General features: G+C 44.8%; 1 protein-coding gene across 1 annotated transcript; it reads right to left on the minus strand.

The window, feature by feature from the left end:
• Window positions 1-73: 73 nt before the first annotated feature.
• LOC127915312 (protein ENTREP3-like) lies at window positions 74-20,636 on the minus strand. The gene is made up of 14 exons (XM_052495213.1): window positions 18,419-20,636; window positions 17,728-17,784; window positions 17,316-17,423; window positions 17,009-17,125; window positions 14,326-14,433; window positions 13,962-14,122; window positions 5,971-6,070; window positions 5,740-5,812; window positions 4,435-4,738; window positions 4,024-4,340; window positions 3,388-3,456; window positions 3,114-3,295; window positions 2,828-2,974; window positions 74-2,735 (listed from the first exon to the last, which is right to left on the minus strand). Exons 1-14 carry the CDS (start codon window positions 18,647-18,649, stop codon window positions 2,484-2,486), a joined length of 2,226 nt encoding a protein of 741 aa, XP_052351173.1. The 5' UTR covers window positions 18,650-20,636; the 3' UTR covers window positions 74-2,483.
• Window positions 20,637-20,827: the final 191 nt, after the last annotated feature.

Raw genomic sequence — 20,827 nt, forward strand, 5'->3', positions numbered from 1 at the left:
AATAGAATAAATAGCGCATTTCTATAAAATGTTTAACACATTTTGAACGTATTACACACATGAACACTTTCATGTTGTGGATCATTTATTCAATATGTTGAAATACATGACTTGCATTAAAAGTTCTTGCATTAGAACATTTATGTATCATATTGAAGAGAATAATATGTTTATTCAGTTAGGCTCTATCACTTCAAGCCATACAATTATACAATGTGCAAAATAGGAGGTAGAAATTATAGCAACATTTTTAACACAGCTCAGTGCTTCTGTGTGTTTGAGTGTGTGTGTGTGTGGTTGTGTGTGTGTGTGTGTGTTGTGTTTAAATCAGTTACATACATCATTGTTTGTATATTCAAAACTTAAGTCTTCACAATATCGCCATTGAGTGTATAACTCTTGTCTGGCTGGGTTGAGGTTAGCCAGCTTTCTATTCCAATCCAGACAGTATGTCCTCTAAGAATACTGCACGCTTTATGTCGACCAACCTCCAGTATCAGACTATAATATCCAGATTCTCATAGTTCCCACTAAGTCTTGCTGGAACTACCATCCTGAATATCTGATCCCCAACATCTATACAAACGTATCTGTACATTTATTGCAAGAATCTCTTTAGTGCTTTGGGAATCATACTGAGGTGTAATTGATCAGACAAAACCGTTCAGCCAGAGCCAGACACATCAGAGTTCATGGATGATAGTTAGTTAGAACCCAGTATATCTATGGCTCTGGGTTCAACAGCACAACATTGATCCATCCCCTTCACTATACATTAACACATTTCCAAAGGCTCAGAGCAAGTAGGTGTTGGATGCAAGAGAGAGAGAGAAAGGGAGAAAAGTAAGAAGCATTGCCAAAACATGCAGCTAAAGTCATTCTTAGGAGGAGGTTGGTTATTTTATAGGATTTGATACACAGGGAGTGAAGTTGTAGTATTTGAACAAGGCTCCTGTTTCATTTGGAGTACATTATGGGGGGTTGTACCATAAAATGCAAATCAAATCGCTATGTCCAAGGTCATCTCAGAGACAGGAAATGCCGAGTTTAGGAGTATGATGTCTTAGACCGGTGTAATAAGAGTCAGTTTGGGGTAGATGGTGTGTGAGTTTTGATTAGATGGTGTGTGAGTTTTGAGTTTGGGGTAGATGGTGTGTGAGTTTTGAGTTTGGGGTAGATGGTGTGTGAGTTTTGAGTAGATGGTGTGTGAGTTTTGAGTTTGGGGTAGATGGTGTGTGAGTTTTGAGTTTGGGGTATATGGTGTGTGAGTTTTGAGTTTGGGGTAGATGGTGTGTGAGTTTTGAGTTTGGGGTAGATGGTGTGTGAGTATTGAGTTTGGGGTAGATGGTGTGTGAGTTTTGAGTTTGGGGTAGATGGTGTGTGAGTTTTGAGTTTGGGGTAGATGGTGTGTGAGTTTTGAGTTTGGGGTAGATGGTGTGTGAGTTTTGAGTTTGGGGTAGATGGTGTGTGAGTTTTGAGTTCGAGGCACCTTTCTTCAGAAGGCAGTTTGGAGATGGACTAGGTAAGGGGTGTTGAGGATTACATGTTGATTTTACCTCAAGAAAAATAACCACAAAAAAAATACAATACTAATAAAGATGTAAGTTTGTAAACATACGGCGACACTAGCAGGCCATTAAACTTTCACTGTCAGTGGGCAAAACGAGGGTACATTTTTCTGTACATTTTACAGTGTCATCAGGAGAAAAGGAAGGTTAACCATTTCACGAGTAGAAGACAAAAAGGTGAGTTCCGTAAACACTTAAAGTGAGTTTCGCTCCGGATGAAGAGCTGGACAAATGAACGTACATTTGAGTTTTGAAAAAGAGTGAGCAGTTTAATGAGTGTATGCGGTTCGTGTAAGAGTGATGTTCACAGCTCCAGAAAAGTGTTTACCTTAGACACAGCTCTAGGATCAGCTTATGCTCCACTGATCCTAACCTTAACCATTAGGAGGAGAAACACTAAACTGACCATAGCTCAGAGTCTAGGGGAAACTCCTTATCTCCATCCTTTTTACTCTTGAAGTTAGAGAGAGATCCCAGGGAGTTGGAGAGGACAGATAGAGTTGTGTTCAGTATGGCTCGGTGAAGGTTGGAGGTTGGAGGTTAGTTGAGAGGTCAAAGTTCAGGAAAGGAAGGCCAGGCGCAGGTGCAGAGGAGGGCTCCAAGGGGAAGGAGGAAGGGAAAGCGGTAGGATGCATGGTGAAAGTATTGGAACAAGGCTGTAGCAAAGGTCCAGTCGTTCCCTCCTCATAGTGCTGACTCCCTCCACCGCCCATCAGGATATGTCAGTAGCCTGTTCCTTCATCCTTCCTCTCAACCTGTCTAACTCATCCTACCATCCTCCACCTCTCCTCCTCCCTTTGTATCTCTTCTTCATTAGACCATACCATGCCTCCACTCTCCTCTGTGTGGGTACACTTTCTGCCTCCTCTCCTTTTCCTCCCCATCCCCTCCCATCTTTCCTCCCTCCTCCCCCTCTTACAGGGCTGACTCTGTGTACAGTGCCCCTGATGACCCGTGAGGGGGGGTGGCCGTCAGTAATCGCCATAGCGACGCAGAGGAGGAGGAGCTTAAGTCGCCGCAGCTGCGCAAGTGGATCCCCTCCATCACAGGGGGTTGGTTGCTATGATGGCGGTTGTGGCGGCTGTCGCTATGGGAGTGGTGGTGACCACGGTGATGAGGGTATGGCGGGTGGGATCCCTGGCTGGCCCCCCAGGAGTTACGTAACACCTTGAGACAGACAGACACTAGTGTGAGTGTGTGTGTCTGTATGTGAGTGTGTGTGTATTTACTGTATGTGTCTATATGTGTCAGTGTGTTACCTGCTCTAAAGGGAGATGGCCTGTCCCGTTGCCCTCCACCCCGCCACTCCTTTTCTGACCCTGTCCCGTGTTCCCAGAATGCTCTGCGGCGGACGCCAGGTTCCGTTTGGAGCGCTGCAGGAAGCGAGCCACCAAACCCCTCGTCACCTGACAGGAAGAAAAGGAGAGAGGATGAGAAATGAGGAACTGGCATAATCTTTCTACATACAATATGTTCATTTCTAGATATAAGTATCTTTGCAGAGTTTATGGCTGCTGTTATTAGTCTTTTTCAGCCATTACACACCTTGAGGTCCCCAAGAGAGCGGTTGCATTCTTTGGGCAGGTGCAAGGGAGAGTTGGCAGGGCCTTTGGAGAGGGGCAAGGTGCGCCCCATGGTGGCTGCCTTCACACTAACCTTCCTGGGGAGGAGGTTTGAGGGGGGCACCAGAGAGGAGCGGGGTAGTAGGCATGCCTCGGAGGATGGACCTGGGGAAGACAGACAGAAACTATCATCTGTAGTGTCTAACCCAAAGGTGGTCAACACTGCCTTCTCTAACGGGTAACCTTTAGATTCGCACCTGTGTCTGTAGAGGTCTGAGAGCCCTCCCTCACTCCTTTACTGCCCACTGAGCCACCACTGAAGTATACTAGAGCAGAGAGGGAGGGAGAGAGCAGAGAGGGAGGGAGAGAGGAGAGAGTGAGGGGAGAAAGGAGAGAGGGAGGGGAGAGAAGAGAAGGAGCTGGGAGAGATGAGAGAGGGAGGAGAAGGAGGGAGGTCAGATGAAAGAGAGAGAGGAGAAAGGGAGGGAGAGAGAGAGGAGAAAGGGAGGGAGAGAGAGAGAGAGGAGAGAGAGAGGAGAGAGAGGAGAGAGAGAGGAGAGAGGGAGGGAGAGAGAGGAGAGAGGAAGGGAGAGAGAGAGAGGGAGAGAGGAGAAAGGGAGGGAGGGAGAGAGAGAGGAGAGAGGGAGGGAGGGAAAAGAGGAAAAAGGGAGGGAGAGAGAGAGGAGAGGAGGGAGGGAAAAGAGGAGAGAGTGAGGGGTCAGAGGAAAGGGAGGGAGGGGAGAGAGGAGAAAGGAAGGGAGAGAGGGGGTGAGAGAGAGGAGAGTGGGAGGGAGGGAAAAGAGGAGAGAGTAGTGTGTTCATAGTGTGAGTTGTAAATCACTAACACTGGATGTCTGTACATGTGTGTTGTGTGTGTGTGTGTGTGTACCCACCTGTATCAGCAGAAGAGCTGAGGCCAGGCTCGCTGTGTGACCTCACTAGGGGCAGAAGCCCGTCACTATCCCCCCTCCCGCTCCTTCCGCCCTGACGACGCAGGTACAACGGCTGTAGGGGGAGGGGTACCCCGTTGCCCTGACCACCCTGCTGATTGACAGCTGAGGATGAGGAAGTGGGAGGAGCTGCAGAGGTGGAATCGCGTCGTAAAGGGGTGCAAAGTCCGACTCGTTTCTCTAGGATAGAGGAGCACCCTAGCAGCTCCAACTGGGAACAACTACTGGCCAACATAGCCTGTCGCCTCAACACTGGAGACCTGCAAAGAGGGGGAGGGGGAGGGTTGTTCTCTTTTGAGAAGGAGCTGTAAGAAAGTGGCTGTGAACTGTGTGTGTGATTGTCCTTGTATTTACCTGTATGTAGCTGTAGCAGTGCTAGATGAGGAGCAGGAGTTGGACCTCTCTCCTCTGTAGCATCGCCTGGCCCTGGGGCCCACCAGGGGACTCTCTACCAGGGGACTCTCCAGGGCTTGGGGAGGGGGGCCACGGAAGCTCACATACTCCCCTCCTTCTCCCCCGTCTCCCCCCTCCACTCCCCCGGTGCTCGCTCTCTCCCCCCTAGCCCTCACCCCCACGAGGCAGGAGTCCTCTGAAGGTGAGGAGTCATCTGGGATGTCAATGATCTCCGACATCAACAGAGAACCACTGTCCATGGAGACTGGAGGGAGGGAGACGGTTCATTTACTTGTTTATATTAGGCTAAATTTATGAATTGGCAGTGTTGCCTGTTGAAGTTGGAAGTTTACATACACTTAGGTTGGAGTCATTAAAACTCGTTTTTCAACCTCTCCACAAATTTATGGTTATCAAACTATAGTTTTGGCAAGTCGATTAGAACATCTACTTTGTGCATGACACAAGTCATTTTTCCAACAATTGTTTACAGGCAGATTATTTCACTGTATCACAATTCCAGTGGGTCAGAAGTTTACATAAACTAAGTAGACTGTGCCTTTAAACAACTTGGAAAATTCCAGAAAATTATGTCATGGCTTTAGAAGCTTCTGAATTGAAAGCCATGCATCCTCCGAAACACAACCCAACCAAGCCGTACTGCTTCTTAACACAGCGCGCATCCAACCCGGAAGCCAGCCGCACCAACATGTCGGAGGAAACACTGTGCACCTGGCAACCTTGTTAGCGTGCACTGCGCCCGGCCTGCCACAGGAGTCGCTGGTGCGTGATGAGACAAGGATATCCTTACCAGCCAAACCCTCCCTAACCCGGACGACGCTAGGCCAATTGTGCGTCGCCCCACGGACCTCCCGGTCGCGGCCGGCTGCGACAGAGCCTGGGCGCGAACCCAGAGTCTCTGGTGGCACAGCTAGCACTGCGATGCAGTGCCCTAGACCACTGCGTCACCCGTGAGGCCCCCTGTGGATGTATTTCAACCTTCAAATTCAGTGCCTCTTTGCTTGACATCTTGGGAAAATCTAAAGAAATCAGCCAAGACCTTTTTTACTGGGATTAAATGTCAGGAACTGTGAAAAACTGAGTTTAAATGTATTTGGCTACGGTGTATGTCAACTTCTGACTTGAACTGTAGGTAAAGAACCAGAGTAAATGGCCCTTCATGGAAACTCTCATTTCAATACCAGACTGGTAAAAACATGAATAACAGAGCTGAAGTGAACAGAATGTAGCATGTGTGCCTCTGACCCTCTCCGCTGAAGGCAGTGGATGTGGCCCTCTCTCCAGACAGGTCATTCCCATGGCTGTCAAACACCGTGGCCTAAAGACAACCACACAGCACATGTGTTTAATAGACACACACACCCGCATGCACACACAAACAAACACACAGAGGCAATTGTCCTGTATTCCTGCTTAGCACGTTCTCTCTCTCTATTTCACACACACCAGCAAACATGTCCAGATTCCCCTACTGACCTGGCTTGCTGCTCTCTGTCCCATCACTAATTCGTAAGGAGGGGGACAGTCAGTGGGGTACAGAGGAACTGGACTCTCCATCGACCCGTTATAAGTGATACTGAGGACATAGACACACAGACAAACAATGAAGACTGATTATATTGTCTATTTACAAATGCCAGAGTGTGTGTGTAATAATATATATTTGTCCTGTTACACACAAGTGTTTACAGTTTTTTTCCCCAATTGCTATAGTAGACTTGTTGATGAGAACTAGAATCCTCACAGTACTGTACAGTATGAGTGTTATACTAGACATGTTGATGAGAACTAGAACCCTCACAGTACTGTACAGTATGAGTGATTATACTATACATGTTGATGAGAACTAGAACCCTCACAGTACTGTACAGTATGAGTGATTATACTATACATGTTGATGAGAACTAGAATCCTCACAGTACTGTACAGTATGAGTGTTATACTAGACATGTTGATGAGAACTAGAACCCTCACAGTACTGTACAGTATGAGTGTTATACTATACATGTTGATGAGAACTAGAACCCTCACAGTACTGTACAGTATGAGTGTTATACTAGACATGTTGATGAGAACTAGAATCCTCACAGTACTGTACAGTATGAGTGTTATACTATACATGTTGATGAGAACTAGAACCCTCACAGTACTGTACAGTATGAGTGTTATACTAGACATGATGATGAGAACTAGAACCCTACAGTACTGTACAGTATGAGTGTTATAGTAGACATGTTGATGAGAACTAGAACCCCCACAGTACTGTACAGTATGAGTGTTATAGTAGAAATGTTGATGAGAACTAGAACCCTCACAGTACTGTACAGTATGAGTGTTATACTAGACATGTTGATGAGAACTAGAACCCTCACAGTACTGTACAGTATGAGTGTTATACTAGACATGTTGATGAGAACTAGAACCCTCACAGTACTGTACAGTATGAGTGTTATACTAGACATGATGATGAGAACTAGAACCCTACAGTACTGTACAGTATGAGTGTTATAGTAGAAATGTTGATGAGAACTAGAACCCTACAGTACTGTACAGTATGAGTGTTATACTAGACATGATGATGAGAACTAGAACCCTACAGTACTGTACAGTATGAGTGTTATACTAGACATGTTGATGAGAACTAGAATCCTCACAATACTGTACAGTATGAGTTTTATAGTAGACATGATGATGAGAACTAGAACCCTACAGTACTGTACAGTATGAGTGTTATAGTAGACATGTTGATGAGAACTAGAACCCCCACAGTACTGTACAGTATGAGTGTTATAGTAGACATGTTGATGAGAACTAGAACCCTCACAGTACTGTACAGTATGAGTGTTATACTAGACATGTTGATGAGAACTTGAACCCTCACAGTACTGTACAGTATGAGTGATTATACTAGACATGTTGATGAGAACTAGAACCCTCACAGTACTGTACAGTATGAGTGTTATACTATACATGTTGATGAGAACTAGAATCCTCACAGTACTGTACAGTATGAGTGTTATACTAGACATGTTGATGAGAACTTGAACCCTCACAGTACTGTACAGTATGAGTGTTATACTAGACATGTTGATGAGAACTAGAATCCTCACAATACTGTACAGTATGAGTGTTATAGTAGACATGTTGATGAGAACTAGAACCCCCACAGTACTGTACAGTATGAGTGTTATAGTAGACATGTTGATGAGAACTAGAACCCTCACAGTACTGTACAGTATGAGTGTTATACTAGACATGTTGATGAGAACTTGAACCCTCACAGTACTGTACAGTATGAGTGTTATACTAGACATGTTGATGAGAACTAGAACCCTCACAGTACTGTACAGTATGAGTGTTATACTAGACATGATGATGAGAACTAGAACCCTACAGTACTGTACAGTATGATTGTTATACTAGACATGTTGATGAGAACTAGAACCCCCACAGTACTGTACAGAATGAGTGATTATACTATACATGTTGATGAGAACTAGAACCCTCACAGTACTGTACAGTATGAGTGTTATACTAGACATGTTGATGAGAACTAGAACCCTACAGTACTGTACAGTATGAGTGTTATACTATACATGTTGATGAGACCTAGAACCCTCACAGTACTGTACAGTATGAGTGTTATACTAGACATGTTGATGAGAACTAGAACCCTCACAGTACTGTACAGTATGAGTGATTATACTATACATGTTGATGAGAACTGGAATCCTCACAGTACTGTACAGTATGAGTGTTATACTAGACATGTTGATGATGACTGTAAGTCGCTTTGGATAAAAGCGTCTGCTAAATGGCATATATTATTATTATTATTATTATTACTGTACAGGATGAGTGTTATACTATACATGTTGATGAGAACTAGAACCCTCACAGTACTGTACAGTAGGAGTGTTATAGTATACATGTTGATAAGAACTAGAACCCTCACAGTACTGTACAGTATGAGTGTTATACTATACATGTTGATGAGAACTAGAACCCTCACAGTACTGTACAGTATGAGTGTTATACTATACATGTTGATGAGAACTAGAACCCTCACAGTACTGTACAGTATGAGTGTTATACTATACATGTTGATGAGAACTAGAACCCTCACAGTACTGTACAGTATGAGTGTTATACTATACATGTTGATGAGAACTAGAACCCTCACAGTACTGTACAGTATGAGTGATGATACTATACATGTTGATGAGAACTGGAATCATCACAGTACTGTACAGTATGAGTGTTATACTATACATGTTGATGAGAACTAGAACCCTCACAGTACTGTACAGTATGAGTGTTATACTATACATGTTGATGAGAACTAGAACCCTACAGTACTGTACAGTATGAGTGTTATACTATACATGTTGATGAGAACTAGAACCCTCACAGTACTGTACAGTATGAGTGTTATACTAGACATGTTGATGAGAACTAGAACCCTCACAGTACTGTACAGTATGAGTGTTATACTAGACATGTTGATGAGAACTAGAACCCTCACAGTACTGTACAGTATGAGTGTTATACTATACATGTTGATGAGAACTAGAACCCTCACAGTACTGTACAGTATGAGTGATGATACTATACATGTTGATGAGAACTGGAATCATCACAGTACTGTACAGTATGAGTGTTATACTATACATGTTGATGAGAACTAGAACCCTCACAGTACTGTACAGTATGAGTGTTATACTATACATGTTGATGAGAACTAGAACCCTACAGTACTGTACAGTATGAGTGTTATACTAGACATGTTGATGAGAACTAGAACCCTCACAGTACTGTACAGTATGAGTGTTATACTATACATGTTGATGAGAACTAGAACCCTCACAGTACTGTACAGTATGAGTGTTATACTAGACATGTTGATGAGAACTAGAACCCTCACAGTACTGTACAGTATGAGTGTTATACTATACATGTTGATGAGAACTAGAACCCTCACAGTACTGTACAGTATGAGTGTTATACTATACATGTTGATGAGAACTGGAATCATCACAGTACTGTACAGTATGAGTGTTATACTAGACATGTTGATGAGAACTAGAATCCTCACAGTACTGTACAGTATGAGTGTTATACTATACATGTTGATGATAGCTATAACCCTCACAGTACTGTACAGTAGTGAGTGATTATACTCGACATGTTGATGAGAACTAGAACCCTCACAGTACTGTACAGTATGAGTGTTATACTATACATGTTGATGATGACTGTCGCTTTGGATAAAAGCATCTGCTAAATGGCATATATTATTATTATTATTATTATTACTGTACAGGATGAGTGTTATACTATACATGTTGATGAGAACTAGAACCCTCACAGTACTGTACAGTATGAGTGTTATACTAGACATGATGATGAGAACTAGAACCCTACAGTACTGTACAGTATGAGTGTTATACTATACATGTTGATGATGACTGTAAGTCGCTTTGGATAAAAGCGTCTGCTAAATGGCATATATTATTATTATTATTATTATTACTGTACAGGATGAGTGTTATACTATACATGTTGATGAGAACTAGAACCCTCACAGTACTGTACAGTATGAGTGATGATACTATACATGTTGATGAGAACTAGAACCCTCACATTACTGTACAGTATGAGTGTTATACTATACATGTTGATGAGAACTGGAATCCTCACAGTACTGTACAGTATGAGTGTTATACTAGACATGTTGATGAGAACTAGAACCCTCACAGTACTGTACAGTATGAGTGTTATACTATACATGTTGATGAGAACTAGAACCCTCACAGTACTGTACAGTATGAGTGTTATACTATACATGTTGATGAGAACTAGAACCCTCACAGTACTGTACAGTATGAGTGTTATACTATACATGTTGATGAGAACTAGAACCCTCACAGTACTGTACAGTATGAGTGATGATACTATACATGTTGATGAGAACTGGAATCATCACAGTACTGTACAGTATGAGTGTTATACTAGACATGTTGATGAGAACTAGAACCCTCACAGTACTGTACAGTATGAGTGTTATACTATACATGTTGATGAGAACTAGAACCCTCACAGTACTGTACAGTATGAGTGTTATACTAGACATGTTGATGAGAACTAGAACCCTCACAGTACTGTACAGTATCAGTGTTATACTATACATGTTGATGATAGCTATAACCCTCACAGTACTGTACAGTATGAGTGTTATACTATACATGTTGATGAGAACTAGAACCCTCACAGTACTGTACAGTATGAGTGTTATACTATACATGTTGATGAGAACTAGAACCCTCACAGTACTGTACAGTATGAGTGATGATACTATACATGTTGATGAGAACTGGAATCATCACAGTACTGTACAGTATGAGTGTTATACTATACATGTAGATGAGAACTAGAACCCTCACAGTACTGTACAGTATGAGTGTTATACTATACATGTTGATGAGAACTAGAACCCTCACAGTACTGTACAGTATGAGTGATGATACTATACATGTTGATGAGAACTGGAATCATCACAGTACTGTACAGTATGAGTGTTATACTATACATGTTGATGAGAACTAGAACCCTCACAGTACTGTACAGTATGAGTGTTATACTATACATGTTGATGAGAACTAGAACCCTCACAGTACTGTACAGTATGAGTGTTATACTATACATGTTGATGAGAACTAGAACCCTCACAGTACTGTACAGTATGAGTGTTATACTATACATGTTGATGAGAACTAGAACCCTCACAGTACTGTACAGTATGAGTGATTATACTATACATGTTGATGAGAACTAGAACCCTCACAGTACTGTACAGTATGAGTGTTATACTATACATGTTGATGAGAACTAGAACCCTCACAGTACTGTACAGTATCAGTGTTATACTATACATGTTGATGATAACTATAACCCTCACAGTACTGTACAGTATGAGTGTTATACTATACATGTTGATGAGAACTAGAACCCTCACAGTACTGTACAGTATGAGTGTTATACTAGACATGTTGATGAGAACTAGAACCCTCACAGTACTGTACAGTATGAGTGTTATACTATACATGTTGATGAGAACTAGAACCCTCACAGTACTGTACAGTATGAGTGTTATACTATACATGTTGATGAGAAATAGAACCCTCACAGTACTGTACAGTATGAGTGTTATACTAGACATGTTGATGAGAACTAGAACCCTCACAGTACTGTACAGTATCAGTGTTATACTATACATGTTGATGAGAACTACAACCCTCACAGTACTGTACAGTATGAGTGTTATACTATACATGTTGATGAGACCTAGAACCCTCACAGTACTGTACAGTATGAGTGTTATACTATACATGTTGATGAGAACTAGAACCCTCACAGTACTGTACAGTATGAGTGTTATACTAGACATGTTGATGATGTTTTTTTGTAATTATTATTGCAACCCTGGAATTTCTGGAATTTGTTTTTTGTTTAAACAAGTAAATTAATATATGCAAAGCTATAGAAAAAAATAAGGTTATTGAAGCAAATTGCAACATTTCTGGTTCATTCTTGTTACATAAACTTTAGTACTGTCAATAAAGTGAAAAGGTGTTATTCTATTTCTATAATGAAAAATCATTCAACTTGAAAGGAAAGTTCCTCATTTATGTAATGCTCCCTGTTCGTGTTATTTAGGTCAGTGTGTTATGAGTGACGACGTACTGTATGCTTTCTGACTGAGAATTGTTGCCAGTGTTCTGGTCCAACCAGCTTATTTTGAGACATGTATGAAGTGTTTGTCGTTTGACTGAGTTTTGGAGGTGAGATTAAGTGTTTGGCCAAGATGCATGTTGGTAATTGTTATGAATTTGATGAATAATGACTAAATGAGGTATACATTTAACGTAGAACTATAACCAACAGAATACTACCCTGTCACTGTATGATTGTATGAAACTTATTAGAATCATAAAACTAATTATAATGTGTGTAGTTTTAGTCAAGAATTAGAACAAGGACTTTCTGTTCCTTTTTAGAGTGTAAGCAGGGTGTAAGTGAGAAACAAAATGGAGCTATCGTCAGACAGGCTGGAACACTGTGTTGCTTACAGGACATTCTGCCCCCACCCAGGGAGGGGAGAGACCTTGGGCTTGTAGTAGATTATTTAACAGGTGGCAGACAACGTGTGAGTAGAAGACTTGTGAACCATATTGTCATTGTATCTGAGAGGAGGAGGGACATTTATGATGAAATGTGAGGTATATAGACCAATGTACAGGAAATGATAGGCAGAGCTCTCTAAATAAATGATCTGACTATTGTAACTGGGCCTCCGTCTGATTCATTCCAACCAGTTTCCTACAAATTCTGGGTTTCAGGCTGAGTAATTAATTCAATTGGGTTCATGAACACTGAGAACATAATTCTCTTGACAGTAATGCACTGTGTGAAGAGTTTTGGAAAAGTGGCTTCAGTATTGACCAATGCTTGTTAGCAAGTTAAGAAAAACTGTAACAAATGTGTTTCTTGCATATCCCAACCTGAGACACCCGCAGGGAGTGGGGTCACAGCCAAGGTCACCATATCCCAACTCCCCCTGAGACACCCGCAGGGAGTGGGGTCACAGCCAAGGTCACCATATCCCAACTCCCCTTGAGACACCCACAGGGAGTGGGGTCACAGCCAAGGTCACCATATCCCAACTCCCCCTGAGACACCCGCAGGGAGTGGGGTCACAGCCAAGGTCACCATATCCCAACTCCCCCTGAGACACCCGCAGGGAGTGGGGTCACAGCCAAGGTCACCTATCCCAACTCCCCCTGAGACACCCGCAGGGAGTGGGGTCACAGCCAAGGTCACCTATCCCAACTCCCCTGAGACACCCACAGGGAGTGGGGTCACAGCCAAGGTCACCTATCCCAACTCCCCTGAGACACCCACAGGGAGTGGGGTCACAGCCAAGGTCACCATATCCCAACTCCCCCTGAGACACCCACAGGGAGTGGGGTCACAGCCAAGGTCACCATATCCCAACTCCCCCTGAGACACCCACAGGGAGTGGGGTCACAGCCAAGGTCACCATATCCCAACTCCCCCTGAGACACCCGCAGGGAGTGGGGTCACAGCCAAGGTCACCATATCCCAACTCCCCCTGAGACACCCGCAGGGAGTGGGGTCACAGCCAAGGTCACCATATCCCAACTCCCCCTGAGACACCCACAGGGAGTGGGGTCACAGCCAAGGTCACCATATCCCAACTCCCCCTGAGACACCCACAGGGAGTGGGGTCACAGCCAAGGTCACCATTGTCCAGCGCCCCTGGAGCAATTAGGGTTAGGTGCAATGCTCAAGGGCACAGCAACATATCTATCACCCTGTCAGGTCCGGTATTCGAACCAGCAACCCCAACGATCTAACCTGCAGGCTACATGTGTGTGTGTTATTACCTCTGTGCGTCTGTCTCAGAGCTGCATGTGTATTCAGGGGGGTAGTAGGGGGGCGGAGGGATGGGCGGGACAAACTCCTCAAAGTCCATGATGTTGGTCAGGAAGGCGTCCTGAGGAGTGGTGCATTCTGGGTTGACGGAGCGAGAGCGGTGCGGGGCGAGCTAGAGAGAAACAAACAGAGACAGAGGGGAGAAATCATAAGGGATGGATAAAGAAAATATTGTCCGTGTTTGTGTGTGTGTGTGTGTGTGTGTGTGTGTGTGTGTGTGTGTGTGTGTGTGTGTGTGTGTGTGTGTGTGTGTGTGTGTGTGTGTGTGTGTGTGTGTGTGTGTGTGTGTGTGTGTGTGTGTGTGTGTGGACTCACCAGGTGCACTAGGTCCAGGGAGAAGATGTGTATACTACAGGTGACAGTAGAGAGAGTACAGATGATGGTAGAGAGAATACTCAGACCACAAGCACTGAACAACAGGTCCTGGAACAGAGAAGAGGAGATCAGCACGTAACACACAGTCAGGAGGCCAGGGCAGTTAGGAGCAGTTTGGTTACTGTTTGTAATAATTTATACATACTGCAGCGTGCATCAATTCCCTTGGCTATTATATTATGCTCTGCTTACATCATCTGTATAAATTATTGTCGACATCAGAAAATGTAGCCCACATACTCTCAGAGAATATAGACGCCACACACACTGAGCTGCCATTAACACACACACACACACTGAGCTGCCATTAACACACACACACACACTGAGCTGCCATTAACACACACAAACACACACACACTGAGCTGTCATTAAACACACACACACACACACACACACACACACACACACACACACACACACACACACACACACACACACACACACACACACACACACACACACACACTGAGCTGTCATTAAACACACACTGAGCTGTCATTAAAAACACACACACACACACACTGAGCTGTCATTAAACACACACTGAGCTGTCATTAAACACACACACACACACACACACACACACACACACCTATACACACACACAACCCCACACACACACACACACACACACACACACACACACTGAGCTGTCATTAAACACACACACACACACACACACACACACACACACACACACACTGAGCTGTCATTAAACACACACACACACTGAGCTGTCATTAAAACACACACACACACACACACTGAGCTGTCATTAAAACACACACACACACACACACACACACACACACACACACACACACACACACACACACACACACACACACACACACTGAGCTGTCATTAAACACACACACACACACAGCTGTCATGAAAACACACACACACACACTGAGCTGTCATTAAACACACACACACACTGAGCTGTCATTAAACACACACACACACACACACACACACACACACACACACACTGAGCTGTCATTAAACACACACACACACTGAGCTGTCATTTAACACAAACACACACACACTGAGCTGTCATTAAACACACACACACACACACACACACTGAGCTGTCATTAAACACACACACACACTGAGCTGTCATTAAACACACACACACACACACACACACACACACACACACACACACACACACACACACACACACACACACACACACACACACACACACACTGAGCTGTCATTAACACACACACACACACACACACACACACACACACACACACACACACACACACACACACACACACACACACACACACTGAGCTGTCATTAAACACTCACACACAGCTGTCATTAAACACACACACACACACTGAGCTGTCATTAAACACACACACACTGAGCTGTCATTAAACACACACACACACACACACACACACACACACACACACACACACACACACACACACAGCTGTCATTAAAACACACACACACACACACTGAGCTGTCATTAAACACACACACACACTGAGTTGTCATTAAACACACACACACACACACACACACACACACACACACACACACACACACACACACACACACACACACACACACTGAGCTGTCATTAAACACACACACACACACACACTGAGCTGTCATTTAACACACACACACTGAGCTGTCATTAAACACACACATACTGAGCTGTCATTAAACACACACACACACACACACACACACACACACACACACACACACACACACACACACACACACACACACACACTGAGCTGTCATTAAACACACACACACACTGAGCTGTCATTAAACACACACACACAGAGCTATCATTAAACACACACACAGACTCAGCTGTCATTAAACACACACACTGAGCTGTCATTAAACACACACACTGAGCTGTCATTAAACACACACACACACACACACACACACACACACACACACACACACACACACACACACACACACACACACACACACACACACACAGAGCTGTCATTAAACACACACACACACTGAGCTGTCATTAAACACACACACACACACACACACACACACACACACACATTAAACACACACACACACTGAGCTGTCACACAACACACACACAGAGCTGTCATTAAACACACACACACACACACAGAGCTGTCATTAAACACACACACACACTGAGCTGTCATTAAACACACACACACACACACCACTGAACTGTCATTAAACACACACACACACAGCTGTCATTAAACAAACACACACACACCACACACACACACACACACACACACACACACACACACACACACACACACACACACACACACACACACACACACACACACACACACACACACACACACACACACCACACTGAGCTGTCATTAAACACACACACACACCACACTGAGCTGTCATTAAACACACACACACTGAGCTGTCATTAAACACACACACACACTTACCTGTCATTAAACTCACACACTCAGCTGTCATTAAACACACACACTGAGCTGTCATTAAACACACACACGCTGAGATGTCATTAAACACACACACTGAACTGTCATCAAACACACCCACATTGAGCTGTCATTAAACACACACACACCTTGAGCTGATGTCTGACAGAGTGGCAGTCTGCGTTTAGGTAGAGTACCAGGGTCTCCTCCTCGTTTATAGAGCAGGAGTGTGTTGGGGCGCAACACACACACAACCCATTCTCCACCTGCAAAACACACACAGAGAATTAACACACACACATCACCACCCCACCACCCCCCCACCCACACACACACACCTACTCTCCACAGGGCTGTGTGCACCTCTCTGATTCAGATGGGTTGGGTTATATGTGGAAGACACATTTTGGTTGAATGCATTCAGTGGTGCAACCCATTTCCCCTTTCCCTACATACCTGGCAGGTGAGGAGCGACTTGACCATCTGTGCGTTCTGACAGGAGAGCATGGATCCAGCCAGACTAAGGATGACACACACAGCAGACAGCAGCATGAAGAGGGACACCTGGAGAGGGAGACATGGGGAGGACACGCAGGGGGTCAGAGAACTACACATGGGATGAGTAACCTTGCCTGTGACCTAAATACTTGTTCTAGCTGCCTATAGGCTGTAGCTCGGTGGGCTCGGTGTGCAGATGACCTGTGTTTCAATCAGGTAGCAGGTTGGTCAGTTACATACACACGCACACACATACACACGCACAAACACACACACACACACACACACACACAAACTCACACACACACACACACACACACAAACACAAACACACCATAGACATATAAATAGACACTTGTGTACTACTCACCACCAGAGTGAGTGGTCTTCTCCATGAGATAAGTCCAACTAACCCTGATGCCACAACCTAAGAACAACACACAAATTACAGTAAGGAAAATACATTCATCAATTATCACATCTAGAACACAATCAACCACAGCCAGGAAATATGGAATCATTTCAATATTCTGAAGAGGTTTCTTCTCCATGAATCCTTTCCTCCATCTGCACTCCATCTCCACCTGACAGAGACATTCTCCATATTACTTTCACCTATAAAACAGCCTTCTGTCTTTTCAGGGGTGAGTTTCACATTCAGATGTAGGATCTTCATTTGAGACAGTTTGGTGCAGTTTGGACAATAATCCTGCCGCAAAAGGAAATGTGAATTATTATGTGAATTATAATTTGCGGATATTTTTGTAGGGGTTGATACAGTTTCAGTTAGGGGCCAATGAAGCCAAGTGGAAAAACTCAAATAAACTACAAGTTTCAATTTTATGCTTCGCATGAAATAGTGATCAAATGAAGTCCCCCCCATCTGTAAAATATACATCTATTCTTTTGCATTACGATCATGTTCCTCCATTGCATAATGGACTTATGATCATCCTGCTAAACATGATATTTAGGTTTCCAGAATAGTCCCTCCTTGTCAGTGCAGATGAAGGAAAGGTAGTGATTCAGCCCATTTAGAGATGCTCTCACAGGATACTCACAAAGAAGCCGGCCCAGAAGGGGCAGGACTGTCGGACGCGGGCTGAGGATGTGAAGGCCATGCTGGTGAAGGAGAAGGCCAGGACCATGGCCCCCAGGCCCAGGTGGCACAGCCCCAGGTACAGCAGCAGTTTGGCCCCACCCTGACGGCCAGACATGCCCCGGCAGCTATCTGACCAGCCCCTAGACCCAGAGGCAGACACTACACTGCTCGAGTCTGACGGGGGTGGCATGGCTGGTGTGTGTGGAGAGTGGTGAGCCTGTGTGTGTGTGGAGAGTGGTGAGCCTGTGTGTGTGTGGAGAGTGGTGAGCCTGTGTATGTGTGGAGAGTGGTGAGCCTGTGTATGTGTGGAGAGTGGTGAGCCTGTGTGTGTGTGGACAGTGGTGAGCCTGTGTATGTGTGGAGAGTGGTGAGCCTGTGTGTGTGTGGAGAGTGGTGAGCCTGTGTATGTGTGGAGAGTGGTGAGCCTGTGTGTGTGTGGACAGTGGTGAGCCTGTGTATGTGTGGAGAGTGGTGAGCCTGTGTGTGTGTGGAGAGTGGTGAGCCTGTGTGTGTGTGGAGAGTGGTGAGCCTGTGTGTGTGTGGACAGTGGTGAGCCTGTGTGTGTGTGGAGAGTGGTGAGCCTGTGTGTGTGTGGAGAGTGGTGAGCCTGTGTGTGTGTGGACAGTGGTGAGCCTGTGTATGTGTGGAGAGTGGTAAGCCTGTGTGTGTGTGGAGAGTGGTGAGCCTGTGTGTGTGTGGAGAGTGGTGAGCCTGTGTGTGTGTGGAGAGTGGTGAGCCTGTGTGTGTGTGGAGAGTGGTGAGCCTGTGTGTGTGTGGAGAGTGGTGAGCCTGTGTGTGTGTGGAGAGTGGTGAGCCTGTGTGTGTGTGGAGAGTGGTGAGCCTGTGTGTGTGTGGACAGTGGTGAGCCTGTGTATGTGTGGAGAGTGGTGAGCCTGTGTGTGTGTGGAGGGTGGTGAGCCTGTGTGTGTGTGGAGAGTGGTGAGCCTGTGTGTGTGTGGAGAGTGGTGAGCCTGTGTGTGTGTGGAGAGTGGTGAGCCTGTGTGTGTGTGGAGAGTGGTGAGCCTGTGTATGTGTGCGTGTGTGTAAGCCTATATGCGGTGTGTGTGTGTAAAAGAGAGATGGAGAGTTTGTTGCTTTAAAAAAATCACCCCTTTTCACTTTGGCCCTGGATGGTCAATTGGTAGATGACAAAGTCGTTGTGCAATAATCCCCAAGGTTCGATCCTGACGCGCCACAATGCGGTTTCCAAAAACTCTCAACTCAGAAGACTGGGCTATTTAGCATATGAAAACAGCAATAGCTGCTTAGCAGAGTGCAAATGTCCTATTACATCTGCACCCCAGACAAACGTCAACATGTTCACGTGAGGGGAAAAATAAGAAAAATAGCTAGGGCTAATCTTTGAGAACCTGAATGCATTTACGACACACAGCTCCGTTATTTTCTCTCCATATCTCTACCTCCCAAGGCCCCATAGCATTGCGGTGGGCGGAGCCCCGAGGCCGCAGTCCTGTAGCAGCACCGGTTATTAAGCACCAGATATCCCGTTGTTTCTACCGTAATGAGAAACCATATGTGTTGTGTGGCGGTGAGTGGGTCTGGATCTTGTCAAGGTAACGAGGAACAAGCATCGAAACCAGGTCCGAGGTGTCCTGTCCTCACGAAGGTCCGACTACCTGACCTATCCCAAGGATGAGAGAGATAGCTCTTGATCAGATCTTAATCGGTCCCGTCGGCAAACTGCTCAGGTTAAGAAATTACTTAAATCCGTCGAAAGTAAACGTAAATCAATTATAGAAAGTCCATTCTCCTTGAGCCGTTTGTGCTGTTTTCATTTGCTATTCCTCCTCTTTCCATATTTTACCTCCATGGGAGTTTTGCGATGGACCACACAAACTCAACCCCCTGTCCTCTTCTCTCTTCCCTGCAGCAGTCACGCGGGCCTCCCGTTCTGCTCGTGTATATCCCGGACATCTACCTCACTGCACCGACTTATACGTCACACACACCTCAAGCGATCGGTTCCAGTTTCACACACATCCGTTTCCCAAGTCGAAGAGCCTTGCTGATGATTATTCTTCTCTTTCCCGTTCACCATCACCCCATCCCTCCATTCTCTCTCCTTCACCAGAGGCAAAAGAAAGGAATGCCTAGTGTTTGTAAACCGACACGTCGTCATGTGACGAAAAGGCACGCCAGACCCGCGTGGAGGATGCGGCAAAGCCTGCGTGTCCTGGTGCTGATGCTGCGAGGGAGGGGCATCCACCTTCAAGATTTACTGCAGCCAGCCAATCAGATAGGATTTCACTGCGCTGTGAGGCCTCCAGGAAGTTTGTAGTCCCAGGACTATAGGCAGTTGTAATTCACTATTATACACGTCTCACACTATAGGACTGTCTGCATGTTA

This window comes from Oncorhynchus keta, chromosome 34, assembly GCF_023373465.1.
Source record: "Oncorhynchus keta strain PuntledgeMale-10-30-2019 chromosome 34, Oket_V2, whole genome shotgun sequence".
Lineage (NCBI taxonomy): Eukaryota > Metazoa > Chordata > Actinopteri > Salmoniformes > Salmonidae > Oncorhynchus > Oncorhynchus keta.